Source organism: Lethenteron reissneri, chromosome 3 (assembly GCF_015708825.2).
Source record: "Lethenteron reissneri isolate LAM-NWPU_2019-01 chromosome 3, ASM1570882v1, whole genome shotgun sequence".
NCBI classification, from domain to species: domain Eukaryota; kingdom Metazoa; phylum Chordata; class Hyperoartia; order Petromyzontiformes; family Petromyzontidae; genus Lethenteron; species Lethenteron reissneri.
The window spans coordinates 12,826,935-12,840,341 of NC_083781.1; the positions used below are offsets into that span (position 1 = coordinate 12,826,935).

General features: G+C 51.3%; 1 protein-coding gene across 1 annotated transcript in view; it reads left to right on the top strand.

The window, feature by feature from the left end:
• The first annotated feature begins 276 nt into the window (after positions 1 to 276).
• Positions 277 to 13,407, top strand: part of EVPL (envoplakin) — a 33,699-nt gene continuing 20,568 nt past the window's right edge. The window contains exons 1-3 of the mRNA XM_061560724.1: positions 277 to 631; positions 12,156 to 12,255; positions 12,794 to 12,948. Coding sequence (XP_061416708.1) covers positions 540 to 631; positions 12,156 to 12,255; positions 12,794 to 12,948 — 347 coding nt within the window. The 5' untranslated portion in view covers positions 277 to 539. The remainder of the gene's footprint in view (positions 632 to 12,155; positions 12,256 to 12,793; positions 12,949 to 13,407) is intronic.

The following is a 13,407-nucleotide window of genomic DNA, read 5'->3' on the forward strand; positions in this document are numbered from 1 at the left end:
GGAGAGAATGGGGATGGAGGGAGACACGGGGGGAGAATGGGGATGGAGGGAGACACGGGGGGGGGATGGGGATGGACACGGTCTGGGTGGGGGCGGGCAGCGAGAGAGACGGAGAGAGCGGTGGGCGAGGGGTTGGGGGGGGGAGGTGAGACGGGCGGAGAGAGCCGCGGGCTCGTTGTACGACTGCTCTCGGGGCCCGCCCAGGCAACCCCCCCACCACCACCTCCTCCTCCTCCCATCGGACTGCGATGCGCCACTTAAAACGGGTGCGCCGCGTCCCACGGTGCGAGCAGATCTCTCTCCACGCCTTCACGGACACCACACACGCACCTGTTTCTCGTCCCCTTCACCTGTGAGCTACAGCACCGCTGCTCTGAGAGTCTCCGTCGCAGCAGCACCGCCACCATCCCAACCCCCGGCCACTTCTCTGCCCTGCGAGCATCCGAGCAAGGACTGCGGCTGAGCCGCGTCGACTTTGGCGAGGAGGAGGAGAGGCGAGGCGCGAGGTCCTATCGGGACCGCCAGAGGACCCCGGCGCGATGTCCATGCTCAAGGGGCTGAAGCTCCCGCGGCGAGGGGACCGCGACTCGAGCACGGCCGCTGGGAAACCGCCCGTGGTGAAGATCAAGAAGTGAGTGGGGGTGGTCGTGGGGGTGATGGTGGGGGTGGTTGTGGGGGTGGTGGAAGCTGCAGGGGCACCTAGTGGAACGTGGGACGGTGACAACCCACGCGGCAACGTTGGCCCAACGTTGACCCAACGTTGCCGCGTTTTACTGGTGGTGCTGCACGCGCGCGAGTATGTCTGTGTGTGCGTAAAAAAGTTGCTTTTTTAATGTTTATAAGCGGAGGCGCAAATACGTGGAGCAGGCAAATCGCCTGCTTAAGTTCTCCACAGCGACGCCAGTGGTTACCTTGTGTGTGTGGTTGTGTGTGAGTTTCTTGTGTGTGTTGTCTTGTGTGTGTGTTTCTTGTGTGCGTGTTGTCTTGTGTGTGTGTGTGTTTTCTTGTGTGTTGTCGTGTATGCGCGCGGGCGTTCACCTGCGTGTGTTGCATCGAACACCGGTGACGATGATGGGAGTGGGTCCTGGGCCTCCCCTAGGTCAACTCGGCTTTAAATAAGTACCTGCTAGCGGTGTGTAGTAAAACATCGCCACTGGGGAGACAAAGGCGACCGGGCGTGGTGCTCACCACCTCGTGTGCCGTGCCGACCTTCATAGGTGCTGCTCGCTGACAGCACTTGCCCCAAGTCAGTTACACTGTGTGTGTGTCCCTATCGTGTTCACCTGTGTCCCTATCGTGTTCACCTGTGTCCCTATCGTGTTCACCTGTGTGTCCCCATCTTGTTCACCTGTGTGTGTGTGTATCCACCTAAGCACGTGTCTGTGTTTTCATCCTGTGCATGCACCTGCGCGTGCATGTTCACCTGCGCACGTACCTATGCGTGCATGTAACTCTCTGTACTTGGGTGTGTCCATTCGTATGTACATATTGTTTGTTACCTGTGTGCTCACCTGTGCATGTCCCTGTGCGCGTACTTGCCCGTGTACCGGCACGCCATTACCCGTCCGAACATGCTCGCGCTTACCTTAGCGAGGCATCGTGTGCACGCGCTCACCTGTACGCGTACCTACAGTGCGTTTCTACCGGTGTGCGTGCACCTTTTTTTTTCTTCCTGTTCTGTTCTAAGTGTGCGCGTTACCTGTGCGCGTTCAGCTGGCCACCTCCACCTGTGTCCGTCCACCTTGGGTGTGGCACAGGTGTTTCTGCACTGCGTACTTCCCGCAACCCTCTGCTGTGGGCGTTGTGTATCGTTCGCTCGCAGACTCCTCGCTTGTGTGCGATGGTCGACGACGACGATTGTTGTTGTTGTTATTTGGTGGCAAAACGACGTTGACGCGGGGAGGATTTCAATGCTCGGTGCAGCGTGTCGCGGTTGGAGCGCGATGGGTCGTCTAGGCGGCCATCCTCGCGCGGTTCGAATGCACAGGCAGCGAAACAAATAATTAGCGTGCGCGCGAACCAGACGTGGAACAAACGTGGTACAGACGTGGTACAGACGTGGTACAGACGTGGAACAGACGTGGAACAGACGTGGAACAGACGTGGAACAGACGTAGAACAGACGCGAACCAGACGTGGAACAGACGTGGAACAGACGTGGACCAGACGTGGACCAGACGTAGAACAGACGCGGAACAGACGTGGACCAGACGAGTCTTCCGGAATTAAAACTAAAACGCTCGGTTGCGATGTCGATACCAAACGTCTGTCTGCACCCCTTCCGAGGAAAACGGAGAGCAGGCGACGTTTCGGGCAATGACCCACCTTTTGTCCAAACATCACCGTGAGACATTGTCACCACAGGCAGGGGACATGTTACGCGTTGCACTCAGGGCCGGTTAAAGATTCTGTGGCCCCCCTGGGCGACAGGTACTGAGCCCCCCCCCCCCTCCCCAGTAATATTTTCAAAAGGAAAACAAAGTTAACGAAAAATGAAATGGTATTTTTACACGGCTAACAACAAATACAATTCGGCATTCACAAGTGAAATAACTTTCCACTTCATCTCTGGAGGCCCTCTCCAGCTGGCGAAGACCCCCTGAGCTGGAGCCCCGAAAGCCCCCCACGTCTTACTCGGGCCCTGGTTGCACTTATAGACAGTCTGGGGGGCAGTGGCTCTTGACCTTTACCGCAATCTTGGACCCAACTGGTTCTCAGTCGTTACACTTTTGAGCATGTTAATAAACACGCAGGGTCCGATTTAAACAAAGTAAGTTGTACTTAACGTGCCGGTGCTCGATTTGTGTTTTCGATGATTTGACCTTCCAAAAACCACTCTGGCCGTGTCTCGCACAGGCCCAGAAAGGGCATCTCGCACTCTCAGGGGGGAGGGGGGGCGTGACGCACCCCAGGCTAAGAGCCACTGGTTTAAGGGGCCTGGGCTTTCGTCAACGTTCAAGGCATCGTTAACTTGTGGGATGACGGGGAGCTGGAGGCACAGAGAGGGTGGAGTTGAAGGCAGTGGGGAGCGGTGGCCCAGCGGTTAGCGCTACGCTGCGCTACGAACCCGGCGACCCGAGTTCGATTCCCGCTCACGGCCGGTCCTGGGCCTTCTCCTACGTCGACTATGCCTCAAATGAGTACTTGTGTAAACATCGCCACTAGGAAGACAAAGGCGGCCGGGCGTGGTGCTGGCCACCCACCCCCTCGTGTGCCGTGCCGGCCTTCAGAAGTGCTCGCTAACAGCACTTGCCCCTACACTCTGTGAGAGGCCGTGCGGGGGAGCTTTGTCCGTGTTTGGCTGCATGGCACAGCTCGTGGTTAATGTGTGATGGGCGTGATGGGCTGGGACGTGAATTGTGATCCAGAATAACCAGTTTATTCCGTCCACACCTCGCAGCTAAATGCTGGTTAATCTTTATCGTCTGTTTTCCTCATGCAAGGGCGTAACCACGCCTTCTAGAACTTTGTGTTTGTAGCATTTAAGGAGTCTTCAAGTGTGACTCGAATTCCGGCGGCTTTCCAGAGTTCGAGTCCGAGTCACGGGTGACGTCGGTGACGAGTGATGCATCCGCTTGTCCTGCGATTCCCCCAATCCCCGTTCACCAAACCCGCACTGACAAATGTGGGGAAGTATGGTCATGCGGCCCCCGCGTGTGAAACATCACGGGGAAGCCTTCATCCAGCAGTGGCTTGCCAAAAGGGGCCTGTACATTATTGTTATTGTGAGCGTGCGTCACGTAGCAACAAGACGAGCTGACATTTTCGTGGCCTATATTTTAACGAAGCACATTTTATTGAAATTCCACCGTTCAAAAAGTGGCGTGCCCTTACGGTGCAGGGAAGCGGTGTGCCCAATGCACTCGGAGGAAACCCCAGGAATTACGAGGGGATCGCACTCTAAAGAGCCCCACACGAACATGTAAGAATCTCTCGTGTTACTGCTGCCGTCCCCTGGCCACCTCGCAGCCCAAGATCGTCAACATCTGCTGTGACCTAGGAAGTCTCCCATAGAAATAACTCGCCACAACATTCAACCTCGGCTTGGTGTGCCGACATCTGATAAGATTGGTCATGTTCCGGCTGGTACGGCCATTGTCTCCTCACCCGCTGGTGAAATGTCCCACAACTCGTGTCTGTCTGCATGATCTGCCCCGAAATACCTCCTCTGCTTCAGCTCTTTGAGCCAGAGGGGGTTCACCTTGCAGCGTATTACATTCCCCAACGCATTGCTATACGTGCTATTTCGACCGCGTGTGGGTTGTTTCTTCCAACACCTTTGGCAAAATTCCGATGCCGCAGCGCTGTCATTCCCTTCCGTGATGGATTCCTCGAGGGCTTCGATGTTGCGCGCCACGTTCGCAACAAATCACCGCGTTTGTTCTCTCGCTCGACGAGCCCTTCGCACCCACGGCCACCGCACCGAGATGGCAGAGGCGCCGAGTGCTGCGCGCCATTTGTAAACCACCTCGCGGCGAGCTACCGTCGAAGGCCCGTCGTAACCCTCCTTCGTTGACCCCCCCCCCCCCCCACTGACCCTGGTGACTGTTGGCATGTTACGGTGACGCGATGGCGAGCCTGGGCTGTCCACGAATTAGAGACGACGTATTGGGTAAGGACAGGACCCATCATTCACTAGTTGGGTTGATGGCTGATGGGCGAGATTGGTGATGGAATGGCAGCTAAAGGAGGGAACGAGCACATACGATACGTTTTGCCGTTGGTGTTGATTGTGATGGTGCAAATTGTAATCTTGTTGATGGTTCGTAATATTAACCCTCCCTATTACTTCCTTCCAAACTATCTTAGGGAGCTGTGTTGTCACTGAAAATACGATCTCAAAAAATGAGGTTTTCTACTCGAGATCGCAGTTGTCACATTCCCTTCAACAAAATCGCCGGCAGTGCATGAAGTCCATTCGGAACGGATCCACTTTCAGTTCGACTCGTAATGTCCACGATGCATTTTCGTTTGGTCCGCTCTTATTTTTCTTGGTTTGTGGTGCTGGTCATTTTTTTCTCAACCCCTCCCAGTCCCGGCCCACGCCTCCCCCCTTCACCCTTGCTCCCGTGTCCTTCACGGCCCCTTCGTGCCACGACAGCTCTGCTCCTCAGCCCCACCGCTCGTCCTCACGACTCCTCGCTCCCACAGCCTTGCAGATCCCCTAGGTCCAATGGGTGGCACAGGCCCTGGCACAAGGCATTAAATGCTCCCCCCCCCCCCCCCATCGCCTCCTCATCATGGCCCACCGCCTTGGACCCCTCTGGCCGCCTGCACATTTGATCGCTACGCCACTGCCCGGGGTCTCTCTCCCCAGCTCCACAGCTCCCGCTTTGCCTACCTCCTCCATCCCTCCCCGTGGGCTGCGCTGCAGACTCCATCTCCCGCCGTGGCCTTGGGCTCCTCTGCCTCTCTCACAAAATCTCCCGAGCCGCCTCGTGGCCATTTTCACAAAAGAACATTAGTCAGTGTTCCCTTAATTTGTCAGTTAACGGCACGCATAGCTACAAGTTTGGGTAATCCACCGCTTCATGTGTTGTGCAACCGGGCCTCCCTCCCTTCCTCCTTTGCATTCCGCAGCCTACTTACTGCAACAAAATCCCATTAGACTGCCTTCCCCCGCTATGCCACTCATTACTAATCACTTCTCTGGCAAACGGTGACAGAGCAACTTCCACACAACTCCCAAATTCCTGACTCTGGCAATGCGGGAGTGTGGCCGGCAGGTTGCGTGGGAGAGCCCAGTCTCCCAGTCTCTGCGTAAGAGTTGGTTTGGACACCGGGTGCAAAGGTGGAGGCAGGCCTTGTGTTTATCCACTGCTGGATGAGGACCGACTCTTCATCTCAAGAGGCAGGCCCTGTGGATTAGTCTCCAGTTTTTGGGTTACACAATACCAGTACTCACTGCCGTGTATAGTGTTTAACGCCCAGATTAAAGTTTTATTCCCAGTGGCGAGCGATGTTTAAAACTTACTTTTTATTTTATTTTGAAATGAAAGGCCCACAAACCTATGTATCTCTTTTTCAAGAAGCACCCTGGTCACAAATGAGAGCTCAGCAAAGTGACTTATTACGTGGAAATTTATAGCAGCCAAATACACTGAAACGCATGTGTCTAAATGTGGAGGGAAAACCCGGAGGACCCAGAGAAAAATCCACGCGACCACGGAGAGAGAGACACGCAAACTCCAAATACACAGCAGGCGTCAGGGTCGGAATCAAACCCACGACCTCCTGCATACCAGGCGAGGTAGTTAACATCTCATAGCCACCGTGGTGATGATGATGAGAGAGAGAGACACACAAACTCCAAATGCACAGCAGGCGTCAGGGTCGGGATCAAACCCACGACCTCCTGCATACCAGGCGAGGTAGTTAACATCCCGCCACTGTGGTTGGCTGCCTCCCCCTACCCACCACCCTCCTTCACCAACTCTCACCGGCCAGCATGGTCACGTATGGTCAAACAACTCCCGCATGACTGCAGTTCACAGTTTGGGGCGGCGGGGGGAGAACTTCCAGCAGTGGACTGGCGAAAAGCTGAAATGTGGGGATGTCGTTGAGCTGAAGATGGTCGACTGCCACGCCTCGAGGTAGAATGCAAGACATTAGCCACCGCCGCCGTGAGGACGTGAGATTAGAGAGCTCTGCTCACAACGCCAATTGCAGGAGCCGCCCCTCACGTGATTCCCGACTCGAAGCAGCAGCAGCAGGAGCAGCACAACACACCCTACCCTCGGGCCAGCTACAACAACAGTATGGAGCAGGAACTGTAGGACAGCGTCAACAGAAGCCTGATGTGCGTGATAGAAACGATCAAAGCTATTTCAATGTCCTGAAGTGTGAGGTCACACCCATCCCGAAACTTCATTAGATTTGGGGCGTTTGTATTTTGTCGGTTCTGTGGTAATTGTTGTTGCGTAATAGTTAAATATCTATTTCTAAATCGTAGTTAAATGTCTATTTCTAAATCACGTAAGGGCCCACGGATTCATTTGGGAAACTATTGTAATTTGGCACGAAACTGTTGAGTGGATTTTTTTTATGTACTTTTGTAAAAGTCTTTAGAAACATTTACAAACAACAGCAATGCCACACAAACAAAAACACTCTTGCCGACTGCAAACTTGGTTCGGCGATGACCGGCAAGTACAGCTGTTAGTGATTCATCGATTATTATAGATTATCATTGATTATCATTGATTATTATAGATGATATCATAGATTAATCTTCTTTCGTATGGTGGGGAATTGATCGGCAATGTTTGTAAGTTTTGACGTCAAAGTTGGCGAGTGGCTGAGCCAGTGGACAACTTGGGGCACCTCATTTGAGTACGAATCTGAATATCGTAATAGTGAATATCGGTGAGCCCAGCTTGTAAAGCGCCACCGCACACGGCATTCGCTCGCTCTCCAGAAGCGTGAGCGGGAACCGCAGACGAGCGAGAAGGCAGCCACGCCAACAATCGCCCAAGCATTTGCACTCTGTCTATGTTAAGGTGTTATTGGACAAATAATGAGTGTTTTACATTCGAGGAGGAAACCGGAGCACCTGGACAAAACCCCACTCGTGCGAGGGGGAAACACTCGATCCCATACAGACGGAACAGGTTGAGTCCAAATGTTTGCTACACTGCCTTCTCCTGACAAGCCATGGGTATGACACCTTTTATGCCAATGCCCCGATTAGCACGGCTTGGCTTCGTACGGTGCAAAATAAGTTCTACATACGTGCATATATACGTTGCACGTAATAGTTCAATAGTGGTAGCTACAGTCACCGCGATGTTAACAAGAAATTATCGATTTTGAAATCTCTTAGCGACAAATGGAATGACCAGAGGGGTGAATCGTGGCAAATATGATGACAAACGTGCCAGCTATGTTCCCCCCCCCCCCCCCCCCCCCCCCGCTTAAATGAAGGTGCTTTCAGTCTATCACAGCTGGTTTTAAAAATGTCCTCTACCTTGATCAGCAGATAACAGCGCCAGAAACTCACCAGATCAGATTGGGTACAGGAGGTATGTCTGTTGGGGTCCTTTATGAAATGTGTCGACTAAGCTGGCTGGGGACCATAGGAATGTGGAATTTCAAACCACGACTGGCATGTGAGATTATTCCTCAAAGTGATTCCTCGCTTTGTTGAGTTGTGTATATTGACGGATGTGGTGTCAACACAGGTGGTGCATCGGCCAGTCAGCTCAGTCAAGTCAACCCATGGCACCTGGGTCTGTCCTGTGACCACCTACCAGCGGGCGTTCGGCACTTCACGTGGCCTTAACCTGCACGTAGCCTGGCACAAGCGCCGTGGTGATGTCACCACTACTTAGTGGCAGTTGTTGTTGGTATAAATGTTACTAGCTGGATTTGTCATAAACGCCTGCTATCAAAATACTTAAAAAAGACGAAAATTTTTACTTTGCCAGTGCTAATCTAAAAAACGATAATGAACTACTGAACTCGTGATGGGTAGAAACGACTTTGTCAATCCACTGCTGGATGAAGGCCTCCCTAATTCATGGCAGCTCACAGGGGCTCGTTTCACCATATTTCACCACGCTGGTCGGTAGGGGGGTGGTTAGTAAGGAGAGGGCCTCCAAACCTGGTTCGGACATCACTCGCCATTATTGTTGAGGCATAGCCAGGAAGCGGGCTGGGGGATCACCGGGTTCAGTAACAAACTGGCACCTGAATACCCAAAGCCAGAATATCAATCCTCTATGGACAGCGTATGCTGTCTTTTCAATTTTCTGATCACAAAAAATGTTTCTTGGACGGGCAATAAATTAAATGGATATTGTTCTGCTCGCGTATTAAAGAACATCTATCAACGACACAACCTGTTTTTCCGAGATTTGGGCGCATTTGTCATCTCCCTGCCAAGGGGTAGATCAACCACAACTGTAGAATAAGTTTGGGCAGGTGCAGATGTGTGTGTGTGTTTTAATGTACAGTCAATGTATTCCACAATGCTCGCTGCATATTTTGGCAGTGTCTTCTGCCAGCAAATGCAATTACCAAAGCGATCACCATCAATGTAAAACCAGAACCTGTATTTAAATACAAGATAATTGTCCTTTTAGTGGGTTTTGTGGGAATTGGTTTTAATTTTCACGTCAGAAACGTGTCATTTAGGAAGCATTGAGGTTAGTTGAAGCCCACAATTTGAAACCGCACTTTTTTTTTTCGTTAAGATTTTGTTTGGATGTATTTGGCACAGCCTTGGGCTAAAGAACCAAATTAACCCAGCCCAGCATACGGACAGGTACTGAAATGCAGCAGCAATAGCACGGACACATTAATATCACGTGGAACATTGTGGAACACAACACCATTATCCGGCAATGCGTGTGCCCTAATGCAGTGCAGCGATTTTGAATTATAACTCGTGGACAGATTTGAGTTGAGTGACGTTTTCCCCCACCCCAAATCTTGGAAAGGTGTTTCAACATCACGGTTTGCTGATGAGAACTCAAAAGTTCAAACCCGGTCACGAGTTGTCTCGTGCGTACGTTGAACTTGTTTTTCATCGCACGTGGCCGACCGCGCTAATCGGAGGTGCGAGGAACGACCCCACAGACTTGTGCGAGCTAACGTAAGTCCGTGGGCTGTGTTATGGAATGCCATTGAATATGTATGTCCGTGATACAGAGTGGAGGTGGATTTAGCGAGTGGGTTGTGAACTCCAGTCCAGTATGCACGCGTGGAGAACCTCATTGCCACCGGCGTTGTTAACAGCTGGCCGTGGAAACACGACACGAAGACAATGCTGACACTCTTTCCCTAAATACATTTTATCATTCGATGCTGCTGGTATTTTATTACCACAGCATTACTGTATTACTAAAGCATTACGTTTCGCTTGGAACACTTCATACTGCAAAGACAAAGATCTCCCGTATAGCCTCTTTACAGGCTGTGCAGGCAAGTGCTGGTTGCACAGCCACCTCATGAAGGCCAAGCGAGCGGGGAGCCAGCACCACGCCCGCCCACCTTTGTCTCCCCGTCGTTGACGTTCACAACACCACACCGATCATTCGTTTAGTCTCGTTGTATTAAAGCACATCGCACCCCCTTCTAAATAGTAACTTCCAGCTTCTGTGCTGGGGAGATGGGGCAGTATTTTTATCAATGCCATGTATTCATATTTCCTCAATGGCTTTATAATAGTAATGAACAAGAGTTTGGTGGAACATGGCGCAAGAACATGAGATTTATAACGGCACGGCTGTGGTGCTTCTCAGCTTCCAACAACTCGGGCTTTGCCGCACAATTTTCCGTGGCTTCGGAATTGGCCCAACAACCCAACGGTGGAGCCTCCGACAACAGCCTTTTGAGACTCAAAAATGCTCAACGCATTCATCAATAATACTGTGGCCTTAGAATAAAATAAAGCATATACACAGTGTATGTAATAGGCGACATTTCGGGTAATGGCCTGTCAGAAACGTCGCCTATATATTATTTAATATTTTTTTCCACAGCGTTATTGACGAATGTGAGGGGGGGGGGGGTTTGTTAACTGCACTTTTGCACCACAGCCAACGCAGCATCGCCAAACACTTTGTGTAACTTTGCGACGACTCTGAGGTTTTCACGGATCAAGAAAAAGGGCATAATGTGTGATACTGGCAAACAGGTCCCATGATATAGCTGCTCACCCCGAGCTACAAATGCTCTGATAGTGCATTGTCTTTGTGCTGGTCGCCTTTTGGCGTTGTTCTCTGGTGTGACGCTGGTGGTGAGACTAGGCCCTGAAGAAGGCTGCTGTCTCTGGGGTAGACCAATCAGTTTCAAAGACAATTCCACATAGTATCAGAGCCATGTTTGCATGTTCACCACAAGTACGCGTGGTTAATGCAGCAACTTGATTCCTTGCTGAAGGTTTCTATTTGGTGTTTGAACATCTGAACACAACTGTTTTGTCAGAAGGGGTAAAACCTATTCTTATTATTCATAATGTTTTAATCTTAATTTGGAGCTTTCGTGACTGCAGGAATTACTCTTTGGTTCTTTCGGTAAAGTCACGTATAAAGATAAAATAATAAATAAAATAATAGCATACCACGACGTTTCGATTGCAACACAAGCAATCATCATCGGGTATAAAAGAAATAGCAACAAAAATCTAACCAGAAAACTATAGACAGACATATAAGCAGGCAGATATCACAAAGATACACAGAGAACTCTGTGTGTGTGTTCTCTCTCTATGTATCTTTGCCGATGTGTGTTTTCTCTCTATGTATCTTTGTGATATCTGCCTGCTTATATGTATGTCTATAGTTTTCTGGGTAGATTTTTGTTGCTATTTCTTTTATACCTGATAACGATTGCTTGTGTTGCAATCGAAACGTCGTAGTATGCTATTATTTAATTTATTATTTTATCTTTATACGTGACTTTACCGAAAGAACCAAAGCATAATGTGTTAGTTATTATAATTACTTCCTGCACTGCAGTTGCATTATGATCGGGCTCCTTCACAGCGCACACCCTGCCTGTGTGACCCTGCAGTCATTCTTAGAACATTCCGTGCCACCACTCCCCTCGGCAGACACACCTACAGCTTCCTACAACAACTTCCATTGTGTGCGAACGTGTAGAGAAGTAAGGGCAATACATGATGAGGCTTCTCCTCCTCGCTGTCCCGGTCGAGAAACTGATTAAATCCCCATGAATTAAATCACGCTTTGTGTAAACACCTCCGCTGTATAATTATAATGATGATGATGAATTACAATTCATCTTCTACTGTCGTTTGTTTTCATGCCCTGAACCGGGCCGTCGGTTTGATCCCGATGCAGACGCCTGCTGCTGTATATTTCGACTTTGCGTGTCTCTCTCCCCGTGGTCGTGTGGATGTTTCTGCGGGTCCTCCGGTTTCTCCCTCCACACTGGCTGCTATAAATGTCCACGCGATGATAAGCCACATCGTTGAGTTATCATTTATGGGCAGGTCGCTTCTGAAAAAGAGCTATGTGGCTCAGTGGACTTTACCTGGTAACATGAAAACATGTGTTTAATAAATAAATACAAAAAATTGTATTTCGGCGACAAGCTGATGTCCGGCGTCTTGAAAGACGACCGCAGCTCGCCCACGAGTGCCCTCGGTTTCCCAGCACCAACGTCCGCTTGCGTCTTGTGTCCCGCAGGGCCCAGGCTAACGAGTTGGCCATCCTCATCAGCCGACTGCAGAAGAATGCCGACCAGGTGGAGAAGGACATAATCGACACGGAGGACAAGCTCGCCATTGTAAGCAGCAGTGTCCTCTTCCCCCCCCCCCTTCGCCACCGCCAGCACCCAAGGACTGACCGCGCAATGCTGTTGGGTCGGCCGTTTCTCATTACACCGCGGCCAAATTTTCTTTAACGGGGCTACACGAACTCCTATAGGTCTGGCAGGTTACGCCGCGTACCGCGAAGGGCTGCCCATCTGCTGTCGTTTGATTCGAAGCGGAAGCCTCCCGATTCGTAGCTCGTGTTGCCCCACGCGGTCGGCTTGTGGCAAAAGTTTTAAAGTTAACAAGTATTCCCCCCCCCCCTTCGTAGTAATACAACTGCCTCGCAACACACGTATGTTTCATGAAGTGAAGTGTGCTCCTTCTCTGTCGTGAAGAAGGGGCCGTACACTGAAAAACAGACATGTGCCAACCGTGTACTGTTCTGCAATAAGGCGTCGTTAATGACGTGATCATTTGTTTCATTGCGCTTGTGTGCAAGTGCCAAGCATCGTTCCATCGTGTAGTTTCTGTATTAACATCTCCCCTGTTTTTCTCGATTTGGTTCCATAGGATATCAAGAATCTGGAAAACGGCCGGGAATTCCAATACCGAGCGAAAAATGCCGAGAACCTGAGCCGAGCCGAGGGCAGCCTCAAGGACCTCTTCCTCGACTCGGAGCAAGTGAAGCAGCTCAAGCACCCGCAGGGCGAGATGATCAACAGAGAGTGAGAGCCGTCGGGAAAGCACAGCACCACCTCGTACCTCGTCCTCACCACCTCGTACCTCGTGCTCACCACCTCACTCATGCTCACCACCTCGTACCTCTTCCTCACCACCTCATCCTCACTACCTCGTACCTCGTGCTCACCACCTCGTGTCTCGTCCTCACCACCTGGTCCTCACCACCTGGTCCTCACCACCTCGTGCCTCATGCTCACCACCTCGTACCTCTTCCTCACCACCTCGTGCTCACCACCTCGTGCTCACCATCTCGTACCTTGTGCTCACCACCTCACTCATGCTCTCACCACCTCTTCCTCACCACCTCTTCCTCACCACCTCATCCTCACCACCTCGTGCTCACCCGCCTCGTGCCTTGCACCGACTCGGGACCGAGTGGGCTACAACGAGGCCCCGCTGTTAACTAACGGTGGTCCCGGACGTGCCTGCCGTCGCCTTTCTCC